Raw genomic sequence first — 21893 nt, forward strand, 5'->3', positions numbered from 1 at the left:
CTTAAGAGTAGCTCTGGAACAAACACAAGGAATTGGGAACTGTAGTTGGGGATTGATGAGTAGATGACTCAGCCAGGGGAAGGAAGGAGACTCAATTTTCTTTGCAAGTCTTTTTATAAACTTTGAATATTGCACTATGTGCATAAAAGACCAAAAATACACAACTATTTTAAAATTAAATTAATAGACTTATTTTTATCACTAGTCAAGATTTTGTTTAAATAAACTTTTCAGTCAACTTAAGAAACTAGACAAAAAGAAAAAACAAAACAACTGCAAGAAACATAGGAAGAATAAAATAACAATCTAAGCAGAAAACCAATAAAATAAATAGATGGATAGGTGGACAAATAGATAAGTAGAAGGAGTGATTATCTGGGCAGGGAAAGTTTCTAAATTGAGGAAGTTATGACAAACTAAATAAAAAAGAAAGAAACAAAATTAGAAGGAAAGTAGGGAAAAAAAAGAATTCACCATTTACAAAGTGCTATATACTATATTTCAAATATTTGGCATAGATCATTTCTTTCCATTGTGTTTACCAACGAATAAGAACATGTCTTACAAATTAACAAAAATTCTACACATTTACATTTTAACCAGTTTAGAAATCTCAATAATATGAACCATTTTATAGAAATATGAATTAATAAAATTGATTCAGTGGAATAAGAAAGTTGAATATTCATGGAAGACATTGCTAATGTTATCAAGAGATAATTTGCGAAACTGGTTCCAGGCCAAGACACTGCTATGGGCAAGGCTTTGAAAGTTTTCAAGAAACTAATTAATATCTATATTGTATAATCTATTCCAGAGCATATAAAATTATGAAAGGCTATCCCAATTCACTTTGTGAGGTTAACATAACTCTAACGCTAAAATCTGGAAATGAGTAGTATATTCTAAAGAGGGTTCTGTGGATATTAGTGTCTAAGTTTCTAAGGGGAAAAGTCTATTGTGCATTAGTTTGGAAAACACTCTCTCAGAAATTTACAGCACATATTAATTAGCATATTAAAGTCTCTGAGAGGCCAGAAGCAAAGAAAGTTCTTTAAATGTTTTAATCTGTCTTTCCTAAATGTGTTTGACCATGGAAACTTTTTTTTCCCCTCGTAATATTCCTTCTAGAAAATACTTCAACTAATGATACTCTAGAAACAATTCATTTACAGATACAGTTGTGAAAATCCTAAATGAGAGACCAGTGAATTTAAGTAAAGTATATTAAAACAATAAGCCAGCATAATCAAGTAGGGATTACCTCAGGAATATAAGTATGATTTAATATTAGAAAGTTTATTAATATAACACATTACATTACTAGGTCAAATGAGAAAGAACCCAAGATTATAAAAAAGGACAAAAGATCATTTGATAAAATTCAACTTTTTTTTTAAGCCTCCTAGTAAGCTAGGAAGCAAAGTATATTTCTTAATCTCTCCTAGACCAATTGTCAATCCCTTTTAGCAGCAAATTACTAAAATTGCTCTCATTAAAAAACGGAAGAAGGTAAAGGATGTCCAGGATCACTGCTGCTGCTGCTGCTAAGTCGCTTCAGTCACGTCCGACTCTGTGTGACCCCATAGACAGCAGCCCACCAGGCTTCCCCGTCCCTGGGATCCTCCAGGCAAGAACACTGGAGTGGGTTGCCATTTCCTTCTCCAATGCATGAAAGTGAAAAGTGAAAGTGAAGTCGCTCAGTCGTGTCCGACTCTTGGCGACCCCATGGACTGCAGCCCGCCAGGCTCCTCTGTCCATGGGATTTTCCAGGCAAGAGTACTGGAGTGGGGTGCCATCGCCTTCTCGCCAGGATCACTACTAACATTCAAAAAGAAAGATACATAAATATTTGAAAATAGGATAGAAGTTATGATTTTCTGCATGATTGTTTTCCTAGAAAAATAAGAGAATCAAAAAGCAAAATGATAACAACTAACACTCAACAAATTGGTTAATTATAAAATATATATTCGAGATTCAGCTTCCTATATAGTAACAATAACCAGTTAGAAAATGTAATGAGGGGAAGGTCTAATTCACAATAGCTGCAAACTGCAAATTACTTAAGGAAAACACTAAGAGATGAAACAGAGGAGAAAATTAAACCAACATGTTCAAGAGGGCACACTAAATAATGGAAAATGTCAATTATTTCCAAATAAATTTATATTTTTGGCATAATGCCAAGCATCGAGTAGTATGCATGAAAACAGTAACATCAGTGGAAATGTACCCAAACTAGATATTAAATTGTATTTTAAAATTAGAACAGTATAATAATAGTGTCAGAATCAACAGACAAAACAATGCAACAACAACAAAAAGGCCTGAAATACTTATATGTATTATAACTTAATATATGACAAAGTACATATCACAAGTCTATATGGAATAAAATGGGTTGCTCTATAATTTCTGTAAAACTGGACAAGTGTTTTGGAAGAAAAAAAAAAATAATGCATGGTCTCATCTCAAACCATACAACAATAGATTTCAAATAGATTTTAGAATTAACTTAAAACATATTTTTGAAGCAGAATAAATAAATACTTGCCAAATTTTAGAGAGGAAGAATTTGCTAGAGCTAATAGCTTCTGGAAGGAACTGCAGGTTAAAATAATGAAATGACACGGGACCATGAAACCTGACTCTCAAAACCTTTAATGAAATGAACAAAAATAATGAATGACCAGCCAGAAATATAATACACCAGCAACATTCAGAAAAAGAAAGGGGCACAACCTCATACCAAGGAAGGTATGTAACCTCATAAATGAGTGTCTGAGAAGCAAAATCCATTGGAGGAGAAAAGACCTCAAGAAAAACTAAACGCAGCTGTCCCTCAGAAACAGTTTCAGTGGAAGAAGATGAAAGAATAAAATTTAGAAAAATCTCCCCATTATTACCTACCATTGCCAAGCTGGGAGTACAGTTGTTTGCCTATTCATGCACTCATTTAATAAACCAGGTGGCACAAGGGGTAAAGAATCTGCCTGCAATGTAGGAGATGCTGGAGACCCGAATTTGATCCCTGGGTCAGGAAGATCGCCTGGAGGAAGAAATGGCAAACCATTCTAGTATTCTTGCCTGAAGAATCCCATGGACAGAGGAGCCTGGCAGCTATAGTCCCTGGGGCCGCAAAGAGGGCTAAACACAGTGATACATTTATTCTATTCCAAGTACTATTCATTTAATCCAGAAAATATACATTTGAATGAACTATCCTTCTATAGGTAACAATATTTTTCAAATTGTTCTCTTTATAAGTCAAGCATTATATGCTCTCTGTAGAAAATTATAACACTAAATCAAAATAAAAAAATGTTTTAGTGTATAAGTGAAGTGAAGTTGCTCAGTGGTGTCCAACTCTTTGTGATCCCATGGACTGTAGCCTGGAGCCTGGTAGGCTAGGCTACAGTCCATGGAATTCTCCAGGCAAGAATACTGGAGTGGGTTGCCATTTCCTTCTCCAGGGGATCTTCCCGACCCAGGGATCGAACCCAGGTCTCCTGCATTGCAGGCAGATGCTTTACCGTCTGAGCTACTAGGGAAGCCCCATTGCTTGGTCCATATATACACGAGTATATATGTTTTTTTTTTATTTTATTTTATTTTTAAACTTTACATAATTGTATTAGTTTTGCCAAATATCAAAATGAATCTGCCACAGATATACACGTCTCCCGAGTATATATGTTTTATAAAGAATAATCATAGTCACCTATGGTTTCTTGGACAGCTTTCTTTTAATATATCATGTACCTCTTTCCTTTTTAGTAAATATAAGCCTACATCATTATTTAAGTGCCTGTGTAACATTACCCTGCATAGATGAATCAATATGTTCGACCAGTTCCCTATTTTTGGACCTTTAGGCTGATTCCAAATAAGTATCTTTATACAAACATCTTGGTACTCTTCTCATATGATTCCACTAAGAAAAATCCTTAGAAGTATAATTTGTAAGAAAAGTAAATGTAAACACCCTTAAAATGTTGAACATGCACTGTAAAACCACACTCTAGAAAGGCTGTACCAGTTTACACTTCTGTACTCACCAACAGTGTAAAGCCCCCGTTCTCTCACACCAGAGTCAACCGCCACTAAGATACTTTCTTGACTGCCATGCCCTTGCATTTCCTTCATTCTCAAGCTCTTCATCAGACCTGAACTAAGGCTCCTTCCTGAATTCCACGCTAGCAGCAGAGCACCCCTTTCAAACTGTGGCCTTCTTGCCTCTTCCTTCTAATCCTAGAAGGTCTGCGTTGTTTACTGACAAATCATCTCAGCAATTTTCAGGTCAGAATGAAAGATTATGAATTTCTGAGTTCTGATCCTTACTCACTGAGATAACCAAACACTGGCCCTAATCTAAACTTGAGACAGACACAAGTCTATTAAACTAAAAAGGTAGTTCCAAGCTTTTCAAATAGCCATCGTCACATCACATAAACGAATTTTTCTTGACTGTTCTTTGACAGGAGGAGCTATTTCCCAGACCAAAGAAAGAAGTCAGATCATTTAGCCAGTCTGTTATGGCTAAGTCAGTACGCATAAGATCCCGTGATCCAGGTATTACAGAATAAGGTAAGAAGGATACATTTCTTGAAGAACAAATATCTTGGCCAAAAGAAAGTTTTCATTTAACATCAATTATTGATGTTATTGAACATCACTTTGTGCTATAGAAGCACTTAGATATAAAGTAGAACGAAACATAACCTAGTAAGGGAGACAGAAACATAATAATATGTTTAGTCTCTCAAGCATGTCCGACTCTGAACCCATGGACTGTAGCCTACCAGGCTCCTCTATCCATGGGGATTCTCCAGGTCAGAATACCAGAGTGGGTTGCCATGCCCTCCTCCAGGGATATTTCCAACCCAGTGTTTATTATTATGTTGAATATGAATTATTAAAAAGTATAGACAAATATCCCAAATAACATGGAAAATACATAGGAAATAGTACTTCACTGGATCCATATGTGTCAGAGACAGCTTCACAGAGGTGACAGATCCACTGAGTCTTGAACAATGAGTAAGAATTCTTCAAACAGAGAAGCTTCAGAAAGGCAATCCAGAAAGAAAGAAACCATAGTAACACAGGCTCCGCTACTTCACGGAGAACCCTGGTGCTCCACAAACAGAATCAAGGTAGTTTATAGAATGGCAATCTGCTGCAACAAACCCTTTATTTCTAAAGTAACATATAGGGAATCCTAAATTTTATGTTATTATTGGATAAAAATATCTTTGGAGCTTTTTCTCGTCCAGTTTTACTGAAATATAATTGACATAAAGCACTGTAATAAGTTTAAGCATAATGATTTGACACCATACACACCATGAAATGATTATCACAAGAAGTTTAGTGAAAACCTATCATCTAATATAGATACAAATAAGAAGAAAATATATCTTTCTTCGTGATGAGAACTCTTAGGATTTACCCATCACTTTCAAATACAGATACAGCAGTGTTACTTATGCTGATGATGTATATTACATCCATAGTACTTATTTATCTTATACCTGGACATCTGCACCTTTTCCCTGCCTTTATCCAGTTCCTTCTCCTCCTACTCTCTGGTAGTCACAGATATGATTTCTGTTTATATGAGCTTATTTATTTGATGAAGTTTAATACATACCTCAACACTATGTGAGTTTCTGGTGCCCAATATAGTGATTCAATTTCTCTATACATTTCAGAACGATCACCATGGTAAGTCTAGTAACCATCTGTCACCATATAAAGATATTACATAGTTATTAACTATACTCCTCATGCAGTACATCTCATGACCATGACTCAAGTATTTTGTAACTGGAAGGGTTTTTTTTTTTAATTTATTTATTTTCAGTTTTTTTTGGCTGTGCTGGGTCCTCTTTGTTGCGCCTGGACTCTCTCTAGTTGCTGAGAGCAGGGGCCACTCTCCAGCTGCGGGGTGTGGGCTTCTCAGGTGCTGGCTTCCTGTTGCAGAGTGTGGGCTCTAGGAACGTGGGCTGCAGTAGCTGCAGCTTGTGGTCTTTACAGTGGTCTTCTCAGTAGCTGTGGCACATGGGTTTAGCTGTTCCTCAGCAGGTGGGATTTCCCTGGATCAGGGATGGAACCTATATACCCTGCATTGCAAGGTGCATTCTTAAATCACTGGACCACCAGGGAAGCCCTGGAAGGTTTTTTAATTTTTATTTTATGTTGGAATACAGTTGATTTACAGTGTTGTGTTAGTTTCAGGTATACAGCAAAGTGATTTACATATACATATACATATATTCTTCTTCAGATAGAGCCTGTTACGCAGAGTGATGTAAAACAGAGAAAAACATCACATGAGTAAGTGATTGAAAGTTGCTTAGTCCTGTCCGACTCTTTGTGACACCATGGACTGTAGCCTGCCAGGCTCCTCTGTCCATGGAATTTTCCTGGCAAGAATACTGGAGTGGGTTGCCATTCCCTCCTCCAAAACATCATATATTAATGCATATATATGGAATCTAGGGGCTTCCCACATGATTCTAGTGGTAAAGACTTCACCTGCCAATGCAGGAGATGCAGGAGACCTGGGTTCCATCACTGGGTGGGGAAGATCCCCTGGAGGAGCATGGCAATCCACTCCAATATTCTTGCTTGGAGTATCGCATGGACAGAGGAGCCTGGCAGCTACAGTCCATAGGGTTGTAAAGAGTCAGACACGACTGAAGCAACTTAGCATGGACGCACATGCAACCTAGAAAATGGTACTGATGAACCTATTTGCAGTGAAGGAATGGAGATGCAGATGTAGAGGATGGACTTGTGACACAGTGGCTGAGGGAGAGAGTGAAACGAATGGAGAAGGTAGTATCAATATACATACAGTATCATGTGTAAAGTGGACGGCTGGTGAGAGGCTGCTTTATAACACGGGGAGCCCAGGCTGGCACTCTGTGATGATCTAGAGGAGTGGGATGGGGGAGGGGAGGGAGGCTCTAAAGAAAGGGGATATATGTATAATTATGACTGATACACATTGTTGTATGGCAGAAACAAAAACAACATTGTAAAAACTATAAAGCAAAAAAAATTTTTTTTGAAGCCTATCTAAAAGATTGCCTTCTGCCATGCAATAGGTCCTTGCTGATTATCTATTTTATATATCAGTTCAGTTCAGTCGCTCACTCGTGTCTGACTCTTTGCAACCTCATGGACCGCAGCACGCCAGGCCTCCCCATCCATCTCCAACTCCCGGAGCTCACTCAAACTCATGTCCATCGAGTCGGTGATGACATCCACCATCCCATCCTCTGTCGTCCCCTTCTCCTCCTGCCTTCAGTCTTTCCCAACATCAGGGTCTTTTCCAGTGAGTGAGTTTATTCGCATCAGGTAGCCAAAGTACTGGAGCTTCAGCTTCAGCATCAGTCTTTCCAATGAATAGTCAGGAATGATTTCCTTCAGGATGGACTGGATGGATCTCCTTGCAATCCAAGGGACTCTCAAGAGTCTTCTCCAACACCACAGTTCAAAGGCATCAATTCTTTGGTGCTAGGCTTTCATGTGCTGCGATTCATGGGGTCGCAAAGAGTCGGACACGACTGAGTGACTGGACTGAACTCAGGCTTTCATTTTGGTCCAACTCTCACATTTATACATGACTAATGGAAAAACCATAGTTTTTACTACATGGACCTTTGTCGGCAAAGTAATGTCTCTGCTTTTTAATATGCTGTCTAGGTTGGTCATAGATTTCTTCCAAGGAACAAGTATCTTTTAATTTCATGGCTGCAGTCACCATCTGCAGTGATTTTGGAGCCCAAGGAAATAGTCTGTCACTGTTTTCATTGTTTCCCCATCTATTTGCCATGAAGTGATGGGACCGGATTCCATGATCTTCATTTTTTGAATGTTAAGTTTTAAGCCAGCTTTTTCATTCTCCTCTTTCACTTTCATCAAGAGGCTCTTTAGTTCCTCTTCACTTTCTGCCATAAGGGAGGTGTCATTTGCATATCTGAGGTTATTGACATTTCTCCCAGCAATCTTGATTTCAGCTTGTGCTTCATCCAGTCCAACATTTCACATGATGTACTCTGCATATAAGTTAAATAAGCAGGGTGACAATACACAGCCTTGACGTACTTCTTTCCCAATTTTGAACCAGTCCATTGTTCCATGTCCGGTTCTAACTGTTGCTTCCTGACCTGCATACAGATTTCTCAGGAGGCAGTTAAGGGGGTCTGGTATTCCCATATCTTGAAGAATCATCCACAGTCTGTTGTGATCTACACAGTCAAAGGCTTTGGAATAATCAATAAAGCAGAAGTAGATATTTTTCTGGAAATCTCTTGCTTTTTCTGTGATCCAAAGGATGTTGGCAATTTGATCTCCGGTTCCTCTGCCTTTTGTAAAACCAGCTTGAACATCTGGAAGTTCTAGGTTCACATACTATTAAAGCCTGGTTTGGAGAATTTTGAGCATTACTTTGCTAGTGTGTGAGATGAGTGCAATTGTGCGGTAGTTTGAATATTCTTTGGCATTGCCTTTCTTTGGGATTGGAATGAAAACTGACCTTTTCCAGTCCTGTGGCCACTGCTGAGTTTTCAAAATTTGCTGGCATATTGAGTGCCATTCTTTCACAGCATCATCTTTTAGGATATATTTTTTTTAATATATAGTAGTGTATATATGTTATATCCCAACTTCCTAATTTATCCCTCCCCCTACCCGACCTTTTCCCTTTGATAACCATAAGTTTGTTTTCTAAGTCTGTAAATCAGTTCATTTGTATCATTTTTTTAGATCCCACATATAAATAATCATATGATATCTGTCTGTCTTGGTTTGACTTTTTTCATATAGTATGGTAATTTCTAGGTCTATCCATGTTGATGCAAATGGCATTATTTCATTCTTTTTTATGGCTAAGTAATTCTGTGGGGCTTCCCTGGTAACTCAGTGGTAAGGAATCTGCCTGCCAATGCAGGAGATGGGGTTTTGTCCCTGGGCCAGGAAGATTCCCCTGGAGAAGGAAATGGCAACCCATTCCAGTATTCTTGTCTGGGAAATCCTGTGGACAGAGGAGCCTTGCAGGCTACAGTCAGTGGGGTCACAAGAGAGTTGGACACGACTTAGCAACTAAAGAATAACAACAAATATTCCGTGGTAAATAGGTACCACATCTTCTTTATCCATTCATGTCAGTAGACATTTGGGTTGCCTCTATGTCCTGGCTATTGTAAGTAGTGCTGTTATGGACATAGGGGTGCATGTGTTTTTCAAATTATGGCTTATTCTGGATCATGTGGTAGCTCTATTTTAGTTTTTTAAGGAAACTCCTTATTGTTCCCCATAATAGTTGTACCAATTTACATTCCCATCAACAGTGTAGAAGGACTCCCTTTTCTCCACACCCTCTCCAGCATTTATTGTTTGTAGACTTTTTGATGATGGCTATTCTGACTGGTGTGAGGTGATACCTAATTGTAGTTTTGATTTGTATTTTTCTAATAATTAATGATGTTGATTATCTTTTCATATGCCTTTTGGTCATCTATATGTCTTCTTTGGAGAAATGTCCATTTATATCTTCTGCCCATTTTTTGATTGGGTTGTTTGCTTTTTTTGACTTTGAGCTGAATGAACTGTTTGTACATTTTGGAGATAAAGCCTTTGTCGGTTGCATTGTTTGCAAATATTTTCTCCCATTTTGGGTGTTGGCTTTCTGTGTATATTTTTTAAGTTTCATTTGCTATACAAAAGCTTTTGAGTAAGTTCCACTAGGTTCCATTTGTTTATTTTTGTTTTTATTTTCATTACTCTGGGAATTGCATCCAAAAAGATACTGCTACAATTTATGTCAAAGAGCATTCTGTCTATGTTTTCCTCTAAGAATTTTACCTTTAAGTCTTCAATCCGTTTGAGCCTATTTTTGTATATGGCATTAAAGAATGTTCTAATTTCATTCTTTTAGATATAGCTGTCTAGTCTTCCCAGCACCATTTATTAAAGAGACTCTCTTTTTTCCGTTCTAGCCTCCTTTGTCATCAATTAATTGACCGTAGATGCAGGAGTTTATTTCTGGACTTTCTGTCCTATTCCATTGATCTATGAGTCTGTCTTTGTACCAGTACCATACTATACTGTCTTGATTACTATAACTTTATTCTACAGTTTGAAGTCCTCCAACTCCGTTTTTCTTTCTCAAGATTGCTTTGGCTATTAGAGGTCATCTGTGGAAAATCATTTTCTTCATCTTTTCTTTTGTACTTTTTTCAATTTTCTAATAGCAATAAGTAGCAAACAGTAAAAATAAATATAAAAAATATGAAATAAAAAACTCAAAAAGCCAAACTAAATCCAGTGCTTGCTTTTTTACTAATAAACACTTTTGATTTAATGATTTAGCTTATTTTATATGAATAAGATTGTCCCTATATCCAATGATGGAGTAAAATACTCCAACGATGAAGTAAAACTACTTCATATTAAAAAAAATTAACAGGATGACTAACTCTAGGTAATCAGTTACCTATGCTAGTTTGAGAACCAAAGGATTCCTGGATGGATGGATGCATGCATGGATAGATCACTAGATGGATGGATGGATGAGGGTGAAAAATTGGTAGATAAAACTACAAAGATATGGTAAGATGCAGTACTTGAAAAGCTCTAGTAAAACATGTTGAGAAATTAAGTGTTTTATAACACAAAGAAATAACATATCAATTGTGTGAGGGACTTCTTTGAGTTTGTTATTTTACAGATCAAAATATCCTCAGACAAATCCATCCTTAGGAAGAGATTGAAGGTTACTGCAGTTATGCAGGAAAGAAACAGGACAAAAGCAGACTGTAAGTTAGGAAACACAGACACAAATAATGAAAATAATATATTGTCATCACATACTAATTAGTTGATTTCTGGCAAATTTAAAACAACTAGAATCTTTGACATGAAAGAAGAGCATTCAGTTATGACCAACAGGTACATGAAAAAGTGCTGAACATCACTAATCATCAGGGAAATATAAGTCAAACCCAAAATGAGATGTCACCTCACACCTGTTAGGATTCAGTTCAGTTCAGTGGCTCAGTTGTGTCCAGCTCTGTGCAACCCCATAGACTGCAGCACACCAGGCTTCCCTGTCCATAACCAACTCCCAGGGTTTACTCAAACTTATGTCCATTGAGTCAGTGATGCCATCCAGCCATCTCATCCTCTGTCGTCCCCTTCTCCTCCTGCCTTCAATCTTTCCCAATATCAGGGTCTTTTCCAATGAGTTAGTTCTTCACATCATGTGGCCAAAGTATTGGAATTTCAGCTTCAACCTCAGTCCTTCCAATGAATATTCAGGACTGATTTCCTTTAGGATTGACTGGTTTGATGTCCTTGCTGTCCAAGAGACTCTTAAGAGTCTTCTCCAACACCACAGTTCAAAAGCATCAATTCTTTGGTGCTCAGCTTTCTTTATAGTCCGACTCTCACATCCATACATGACTACTGGAAAAACCATAGCTTTGACTAGATGGACCTTTGTTGGCAAAGTAATGTCTCTGCTTTTGAATATGCTGTCTAGGTTGGTCATAGCTTTTCTTCCAAGGAGCAAGCTGCTGATGTTTCTGCTAAGTCGTATCAGTCGTGTCCAACTCTGTGTAACCCCATAGATGGCAGCCCAACAGGCTTCTCTGTCCCTGGGATTCACCAGGCAAGAACACTGGAGTGGGTTGCCATTTCCTTTTCCAATGCATGAAAGTGAAAGTGAAAGTGAAAGTGAAGTCGTGTCCAACTCTTAGCAACCCCATGGACTATAGCTTACCAGGCTCCTCCATCCATGGGATTTCCCAGGCAAGAGTACTGGAATGGGGTGCCATTGCCTTCTCCAAAGGAGCAAGCAAGCATCTTTTAATTTCATGGCTGCAAGTCACCATCTGCAGTGATTTTGGAACCCCAAAACAATAAAGTCTGCCACTGTTTCCACTGTTTTCCCATCTATTTGCCATGAAGTGATGGGACTGGATGCCACGATCTGAGTTTTCTGAATGTTGGATGGCTATCATCAAAAAGACAAAGATAAAAAATGTTATCAAGGATGTGTAGAAAAGAGAGCCTTGATATACTATTGGTGGGAAAGTAAATTGGTGTAGCCACCATGGAAAATAGTATGGAGTTTCCTCAAAAAACTAAAAATAGAACTACCACATGATTCAACAATTCCACTTCTGGGTATTTATCTGAAAGAACTGAAATCAGAATCTCAAAGGATATTTGCATTCTCAGGTTCACTGCAGCATTTTTCACAATAGCCAAGTTATGGAAACAAACTAAACGTCCATGAACAAATAAAATGTAGTATTTACAGTCAATATAGTATTATTCAGCCTTATAAAAAAGAAAATCCTGCCATCTGCAACAATATAAATAAACCTGAAAGACATTCTACTAAGTGAAATAAGCTAGACACAGAAGAATAAATACTGCATGATCCTACTTATACGAGGACTCTAAAATAGTCAAACTCATAGAAGCAGAGTGTAGAACAGTGGTTACCAGGGGCTGGGAGGAGGGAGAAATAGGGCAATGTTGGTTCAAGGAGACAAAGTTTCAGTTATGCAAGGTGAGTAAGTCCTAGAGATCTACTGTACAAGTACAACTTAGTGCCCACAGTTAACAGCACTGTATTACATACTTAAAAATTTGTTGAGGAGTAGATCTAATGTTGTGTTCTTACCACAAGGAAGGGAGGGAAGAACGAAGAGGGAAAGGAAGGAGGAAGTGGAAAATTTGTAGGTGACAGATGTGTTTATGGCACTGACTGCACTGATGGTCTCACAAGTGTGTGCTTATCTCCAAACCCACCAAATTGAGTACATTAAATATGTTCAGCTTTTGTATGTCAAAAAAGTTTTATGCACCAAAAAAGTAAAGAAATCTCTGCCAAAATTAAATCTACAATTGTTATCCTTCTTTGTCATCTCACCCAGAAAATCATAGGATGTCTCAGGTGACCTAACCTCAGCGCACATACTTGCTCAGCTTGTTAAAAGGAGTTAAAAGGAAGCCACCTGCATCACTTCCCCCAGAGGCTCCAATCCTGTTGGCCTAGATGGAGTTCAGGAATCTTGACTTTTAACAAGCTCCCCCGCTAGAAGTTCTGAGACATGTGATCCGAGGACCATCTTCAGAGAATCACTGACCTGGCACAAGTGTCAGATGAGAAGGCTGAGGCCAGGGCAACAAAAGTCATGAATCTAATCTCAGGAAGTTTCAGAATCCAAGCCCTAGGTTCCCAATTCCCAGGAATCTTTACACTACCCATCTCTGGCTGCCCACAAACAATCCAAAGTCAGTGTGGGCAACTAGATGAAACCAGAATGATCCATACCTAAGAGTCACAGGGCCAAATTCTGAAAGTAAGAATCTTAGGGGGTGGCTTTAGTCTCACACATGCAGGTGAGAGTGCCTTCACCCCAGTGCGAGGCCCTCCTCAAAGTGTGTTCGCATGCTAGTAGGCTTTCACAGCCATGCCTCTTTCCATGCCTTGGGTAGCACTTGGTTGGCCCTTTGCAACAAGTAGCTCAGCAAACTGTAAATACCTCAAACCCCAGGTATCAGCCATGTCATATGACTTAAACACCAAGCGTCAGAAACTGGTGGGAAATAGTTTGGAACGCAGCATTTGACTGTAAGAGTCAAGGGGCTAAAAGATGCTAACACTGCTGCTAACTATTTACAATTCATAAAACTCCTTAGGCCTCAGTGTCTTCACAAAAGACCACAGTGAGACTTTTCCTACACTCCTCACAGACCTGGTATAGGCGCAAGTAGCTGTGGCACTACTTTTACGTATTTTAAAAGGACGATCGAACAAACAAAATCCTTCTCATCTACTTCAGCTGCCCCTATTGGACGCTTTGAGAGGTACAGGTATCAGCAGAGGCATAGGTCAATAGAAGCATCTGGAAGAAATTTGCTTTTGGCAAGGCTTTAAAAGAAGAAGTGGTTACTGATGGAGTGACAGTGAGGATAAAGAAAATTAGGTGTACAGAAGAGACTACAGGACAGGCATCCTGATAAAACTGCTGACAGAAATCGACTAATTTTTTATTTTTTTAATGGGCTCTTGGCCTTCACAAGGCAGAATGTACCAAGAAAGTAAGAAACAGAGGACAGACCTTTTTTCCCCCAATTCTGGCTACTTACCAAAAACTTATCTATAAAATAATATTTCATTTTTAAAACACTGAATTTAAAAATAAGGTACTGCTTGACTGTTAACAGTTTTTCAAGTGAGGAGGCTGATGTTAAACGCTGTCTCTCGGCTCTTGCATCTCTCGGCTCCAGCATGCCAAACTAATGAACCTTATGCCGCACTTGTGTTTTCACCCCATAAAATACACATGACTTGCTCTTCTCCCATCTAAACAGGCCAAGTCGACTTTCATCAAGTCATCATCAAATAACATTTTATTAAGCCACCACCTGTGCACATCATGTAACGCTGCAGCGAGTGAGCAGCCTGAGTGAAGAAAGGACAGGTTCACATTGCAGCTCCTCTCAAAAGGGAGGGAAAGTTTTGAGAGGCATACACTTGTTAAGCTTTGGCACAGTTTCAGTAAGATGATGGAAACTGAGCTTCATAGACCTTGCCGGTCATCTAATCCAAGCATCTGTTCGATCAACTTCCCACTCAAAGTAAAACTCCCACCGCCACAGCCTTGATATATGACCACCTTCTCTCTGCTTGGAAATGTCCAGAGATGGGATGCTCACTTCCCCCAAATGACAGGTCCTTAAGCTCTTGATCAAGTTTAGTTAAAAGACAGATCTTTTATTTGCTATTTACCTCTTCAACTCCCTGTGATATAACTTAATGAAAAAAACAAGAGTTGTAGAGCCATACAGGATTCAATACAATTTCCAGTTCTGCCATTTACAAGTTGTGAGGCCTTGGGCATCTTCTCTAAGCTCTCTGATCCTCAGTTTCCCCACCTGTAAAATGAAAACAGTAACTCCCTACCTTAGTGGTTTGTTGTGTGAAGTAAATTATATGTGAAAAGTGCTTAGCAATGTATATGGAACTTAACAGCTGTTCAATGAACAAAGTATAATATTATTCCATGCATTTGTTCTAGCTCTGTCATTTGCTGCTAATGTTTTAATTCCTCTTTTGTATGCATATGAGAGTTGTTCAAACATGATGAAGGTGAACTCCTCCTTTCCTAACACTGGTCTTTAACTGTCTCCAGTTCCTGCATTGTGTTCTGTTGCCATTTCATCCCAAGTCACTACCGTGTTGGGGTCATAGGGACAATCCAACATAGGTGATTGAGTTATTCAGTGATATGGAACATCTTTCAGCCAAAGACTGTGACACAGTACAGATCAACACTTCAGTTCAAATAATTACAAGATGGAGGGAATAAATTCAAATACAGGCACACCTCATTTTACTGTGCTTCACTTTTCTGTACCTCGCAGATACTGCATTTTTAAAAATCAAAGGTCTCTGGGAACCCCGTATCAAGTAAACTATCAGTACCATTTTTTTCCAACAACATTTACTTCAAACCTCTGTGCCACGTTTTGGTAATTCTCATAACACTTCAGATTTTTTCGTTATTATTTGTTATAGGGACCTGGTAGTGACCTTTGAGGTCACTGTTATAATTGTTTTGGGACACCACAAACTGCACCTACATAAAATGACAAACTTAATACATGTTGTGTGTGTTCTGACCACTCCAGACTCTCTCCCTTTCCTTGGGCCTAAGACACAGCAATATTGAAATTAGGCAAATTAGTAGCCTTATGATGGCCTCTAAGCATTTGTTCGAGTAAGAGAAAGAGCTGCACATCTCTCACTGTAAATCAAAAGCTAGAAATGGTTATCACACTTTGTGAGGAAGGCACATCAAAAGCCAAGAGAGGCCAAAAGCTAGCCTCCTGAACCACACAGTCAGCCGAGTTGTGAACGAGTGCAAAGGAAAAGTTCTCGAAAGAAATAAAAGTGCTACTCCAGTGAACATACCAATGATAGGAAAGTGAAATAGCCTTAGTGAAGAAAGAACAAAATTTGAGTGATCTGGATAGATCGGCCACATTTCCTTAAGCCAAAAATTAATCTGGAACAAGACTCTAACTCTCTTGAATTCTTTGAAGACTGACAGAGGTGACGAAGCTGCAGAAGAAAAGTGTGAAGCTAGCAGAGGTTGGTTCTCGAGCTTTATGGAAAGAAGCCATTTCTGTAACATAAAAGCACCAGGTGAAGCAGCAAATACTGTCATAGAAGCTACAGGAGTTATCCAGAAGTTCTGGTTGAGGTAATTAATGAAAGTGGCGACACTAAACAACAGATTTCCATGTAGATGAAATAGCCTTCTGTAAGAAGAAGATGCCACCTGGGACTTGCATAGCTAGAGAAGAGAAGCCAGTGCCTCACTTAAAAGCTTCAAAGGACAGTCTGACTCTCTTGTTAGGGGCTAATGAAGCTGATGACTTGAAGCTGAATGAAGTTTAAATGACCATTTCAAAATTTCCAGGGCCCTTGAGAATTATGCTTAATTTACTCTGCCTGTGTTATATAAATGGAACAATACAGCCTGGATGACAGCACATCTGTTCACAATGTGGCTTACTGAACATTTTAAGCCCACTGTTGAGACCTACTGCTCAGAAAAAAAAAAAAGATCCCTTTCAAAATATTACTGCTCATTGACAATGCATCTGGTCATCCAAGAGTTCTGATGGAGGTGTACAATGAGATTAACGTTGTTTTCATTTCTGCTAACACAACAACCATTCTCCAGCCCATGGATCAAGGAGTCATTTCCACTTTCAAGTCTTACTATCTAAGAAATATATTTTGTAATGTTATAGCTTCCATGGATATTCCTCTGGTGGATCTAAGCAAAGTAAACTGAAAACCTTCTGGAAAGGATTACCACTCTAGACGCCATTAAGAACATTCATGATTCATGGGAAGAGGTCAAAATATCAACATTCAAAGAATTTGGAAGAAGTTGATTACAGTGCTCATGGAATGACTTTGAGGCACCCAAGACTTTAGTGGAGGAAGTAATTGCAGATGTGGTGAAAACAGCAAGAGAAACAGAGCGGAGAAATAGAAGCGGAGCCTGAAGATGTGAATAAATTGTTGGCAGTCTCATGATAAAAGTATCACAGGTAAGAAGCTGCTTCTTATGGGTGGGCAAAGGAGTTTCTTGAGATGGCATCTATTCTTGGTGAAGATACCAAGACAACAAAGACTTTAGAATATTAAATGACAACAAAGACTTTAGAATATTAAATCAACCAAGTTGATAAAGCAGTGGCAGGATTTGAGAGGATTGACTGCAATTTTGAAAGAAGTTCTACTGTCGGTAAAACTCTATCAAACAGCATTGTATGCTGCAGAGAAATCATTCCTAAAAGAAAGCGTCAATCATTGCCTTGTTTTAAGAAATCGCTACAGCCACCCTAGCCTTCAAGCAACCACCAACACCAACCTGATCAGTCAGTTGCCATCAACATTAAGGCAAGACCCTCCACCTGCAGAAAGGTTACCTAATGATGGGACTTCCCTGGTGATTCAGTGGCTAAGACTCCGTGCTCCCAGTGGAGGGGGCCCAGGTTCTATCCTAGTCAGGAGAACTAGACCCCACGTGTCTCAACCAAGAGTTCTCATGCTGCAGCAAAGACCCAGCACGCTACAACTAAAACCTGTCCCAGCAGATACATAAATAATATTCAAAGGGAAAAAAAAGGATTACAATCTGATGAAGGCTCAGAAGATGGTTAGCATCCTTTAGCAATAAAGTAATTTTTAACTAAAATAGGTACATTGTTTTTTGTCATTGTTATTTTTTAGGCTTTGCTTTCTTTTTTTCACTGTTTTTGGAGATATAATGCTAGTATTACATATTTAACAGACCACAGTATGGTGTAAACCTAACTTTTATATACACTGGAAGGCCAAAAACTTCATATGACCCATTTTATTGGGATATTTGCTTTATTGAGTGGTCTGGAATCAAACCCAAAATATCTCCAAGGTATGCCTGTATAACATTAATCACAATCAGTGTAAATGAACCTGACTGTCTGGTTAAAAGACAGATATTGTCAGACTGGACTGAAAAATAAAATACAACTTTAAGTTATTTGCAAGGGCCATATATAAGGCTTAACAAAAATTTAATGTAAAGTTTATGAAAAACTACATCAAACACAATAATCAAGAAAAACTGGTAAAGCTATATCAATGTCAGACAAAACAGATTTAAAGGCAAAAGGATTACTGATATAAAGATAATCATTAATAAAAATGTTCAGTTCACCAGGAATATGTAATAATTTTACGTGTATATGCACTTAATCACATAGATTCAAAGGTATATAGAGAAAAAAGAGTCTGAACTAAAAAGAAAGTGTAAATCCACATAATAATGGAGGATTTTAATACAGTCTCTCAGCAACTGACATAACAAAACAACAACAACAACAAAATCAATAAGGACACCAAAATCTGAACTACACAACCAACGTGAGCTACTGAGTACCTATGATACAACTCATCAACAACCTGAGAATATACATTCTTCTTAAGCACACATGGCTTATAAAAATTAACCACATTCCAGACCATAAAATAGATCTCAACAAATATTCTCTTAGCTCACAATGTTATCTGAAAGTAAATAGTTAAATTAACTATCAGTAGCAAGAACTATAAAAGGAAATTATATACTTGAAATTCAGAAACACACTTCTAAATTACCCAGAGGTTACAGAAGAATTAAAATTAGAAAATATATAGAACTGAAAGATAACAAAAATACTATTGATCAAAATAAATGAAATGAAGCTAAAGACAGATTCATAACTTTGGAATGATGTGGAGTGTACTTAAATGAGATTTTAGAAAGTAGAACCATAAAGGAAAAGATTGGCTAATTTACTATATTAAAATTAATAATCTTGGTTCATAAAAAGACCATAGAATGACTTAGGAGGTAAAAAGGAACAGACTGGGAGAAAATACTAGCAATACGAATACCATCAAGCATTAGGACCTAGAATATAGAAAAATCTCAAAAAACCAATGAGGAAAAGATGAACAATCAAACAGAAAAAAAGGCAAAAGTCATTTCAGAGAAAGGAAAACAGGAATGGTGAATTTTAAAAAATTAAAAGTTCATTAGATTTTCATTAGAAATCAGGAAATTATAAATTTAAATCATAAAATATCATTTACACCACAATACTGGCAAAAACACAAAAGTCTGATAAGGATGGCAGATAACATAGAGCAAACAAAGAATTCCTACACTCTGGAAAACAATTTGGAGTTACATGGTCAACTTGAACATGCACATGCCTGTGACCTAGTGAGTCCACAACCACATGAGCTGGCGTGAGGACAGGGGAGGTTGGTGGTAAAAGTATACTTATTCTACAAAGCAGATTTGCTGATATTGCAGTCATCATCTCAATGCCCAGTGGAATCTTCCCAAATCTATCAGCAATTTGCCAAAGAAGTAGCTTCATAAAGGATATACTCTAAGATGTTCACAGGAAAACAGAAGGTAGAACACCGTAGTCATATCAACATGAGGTTTTGCAACCTCAAGAAGCCTCCTAAAGCTACCAAACTGCTAGAAACAACAGGCTGAGCCATTTACAGGTTCAGCTGGAATTTATTGAAGGCTTGCAATATGCTGGGCCCAGAGCTGGTACTAAAGATACAAAGGTCATGAACAAGCGAGAGAGTGTGCTCTTTTATCATGACTCTTACACTGGTCAACCCAGGTAATACACTAAAATTACACAAATAATCATAAAACTCTTATAAATGTTGAAGAAGACATAGTGGTACTATGAAAACATATATTACATATAGAATGGGAACCCAAGAGTCAAGGAAGAAAAGAAGGCAACCCAAGGAAGTCCTATTTGACTTGGAACGGCAAGAATATGTTAGCCAGGCAAAGAGAGAGGCAACAAGCCCTGGAAGTAAAAGTTGAAAAGTGTGTGAAAGTCCTAGTAAGAAAGAGAGAAGCAATGCAAAATAAAGAAGGAAGGAATAGTAGATGGGTAGGAGCCTCAGAGAGCCCTGTGGGCCACCAAAGGATTTTGGCCTCTATCCTAAAAGCACGGGAGGTTGTTAGAAGATTTTCAGAGGGAGAGAGGCCTGCTCAGACTTGCCTTTTCCAACACAGGTTGCAACATGGAGAAAGGACCGGAGAACATCCAAAGTGGACGTGGGGAACCAGTTAGCAGCCACTGCGTTAGTCCAGTTGGTAGCAGTCTCTCTAAAGAGGTGGTAGCAGAGACTGAGAGCTGAAGTCTGATTCTAGATATATTTTGGAGGCAGAACCAACATCACTCGGTGACAGTGACAGAGAGACTGGAGGAGATGGGCAAGGGGGTGGAGGAGACAAAGTATTACAAAGAACGCCCTTTCTGGCATGGACAATTAGGCAGTGTTACTGAAACAGTACAACTGCAGACAGCCGTGTGCATTGTAATGAGTAGTCTTGGAGGTGAACACTGCCCTACCTATAAAAACATACAGAGCAAACCTGTCAGTGACAATTACTGAAGTGGAGAACATCAGGGAAGATTTAGGAATAAAAATCATCAGTTTAGACAAACGTTTTTCACAAAGAATACAGTCTAGTTAAATCTAAACCTAAACTCACAATTCAGTCCTCTTCTTACTCGGAAACTTTCCAAGTCTAAAAATAATATAGTCACTAGCTACATTTAGCCACTGAGCACTTGAAATGTGGCTATTGCAAATTGAGATGTGCTACAAAATATAAAACTACATCCTAGATTTCAAAGACTATGTACAGAGTGGGGGGGTGGACAAAAACGAATATGAGATACTTCACTTTCTATGTGGATTGCACAGTGAAATAATATTTTACATTGGATTAAATAAAATATATTTCTAAAAGTGTATTTCACCTGTTTATTTTTATTTTTTAATGTGGCTAATACAAAATTCAAAATTAAGTATGGAGCTTACATGCTATTTCTATTGACCAGGGCTGTTCTAAGAACTATCTGAATCATGTATTCACTATTATCCATGTCTTCATTAAGTAACAACGAAGTGAAAACGTTTATTATTAAAACTAGTGAAAGGGAAATAAAGATGTGCCTCACACTGAAAAGTCAGGATCATAATCAAGAGAGTCAATTGTTAATTGAATGCAAAGGGAGGAATTGAAATCCCTATACTCTACAAGCTTCGCCTCTTCACCAGTACTGAGAAGAGTGAAAGTGGGTGGAAATTGAGAGGTCACCAACTTCTTACCTTTGGTAGGAAGGGAGGGGACTTTTAAATGTCCTGGCAGTGGGGAGGTGTAACTAAAAGGGAATTTAGTGACATTAAGCTAAAATTTAAGTAAGCCCTATCTTTAAAATAGGTTTGAAACATAAATCTTGCATTGAGATTTGAGGAAGTCTGTATAAATGACTATACACCATTCTGCCCCAGTCATTAAAATCTATACATTAAATCCTGGAAATGCTTTTGTTGACAGATGGATGCATTAGTTGGGGTTTATAGGGAACTTCTCTTGAAATGTATACAGTCACAGCAGGCTAAAACACTGAGTCCTACCACTGATGTCACACAGAACTTAAACCGAGCTATCCTTATCAAATTCATTCCTCAGATAGCTCGTTAACACTGAGACATTAAAAAAATAATAATTTTCTTGGGAAGGAGAAATGCTAAAAAAAATAAGATCTTAGCCTTGCAGGGGGTGCTCTTACAGGACACTGTGGGCAAGTAAACTGTGATCACAGAGCCACATGGGCCCTACGCAGTGCCTGGATGGGAGCGGAGGTGTGCCAGACGGCAGGAGGAGACAGGGGATAGCGGGAGACGGGGCCCCGGA

The 21893-nt window shown here is 38.3% G+C and overlaps 1 protein-coding gene across 5 annotated transcripts in view; it reads right to left on the bottom strand.

Moving 5' to 3' along the window:
* CPQ (carboxypeptidase Q) overlaps positions 1 to 21893 on the bottom strand; it is a 560676-nt gene that overhangs the window by 469074 nt on the left and 69709 nt on the right. Inside the window, exon 1 of one of the 5 annotated variants that reach the window (XM_070802862.1) lies at positions 20185 to 20378. The exons of 3 other annotated variants lie outside the window; for them this stretch is intronic. In XM_070802862.1, the coding sequence (XP_070658963.1) occupies positions 20185 to 20229 (45 nt within the window). In that variant the 5' untranslated portion in view covers positions 20230 to 20378. Of the gene's footprint in view, positions 1 to 20184; positions 20383 to 21893 lie in introns of those variants that run through there. One more of the 5 variants, XM_070802867.1, reaches the window with a different exon arrangement.

Source organism: Bos indicus, chromosome 14, assembly GCF_029378745.1.
Source record: "Bos indicus isolate NIAB-ARS_2022 breed Sahiwal x Tharparkar chromosome 14, NIAB-ARS_B.indTharparkar_mat_pri_1.0, whole genome shotgun sequence".
Classification (NCBI taxonomy): Eukaryota; Metazoa; Chordata; class Mammalia; order Artiodactyla; family Bovidae; genus Bos; species Bos indicus.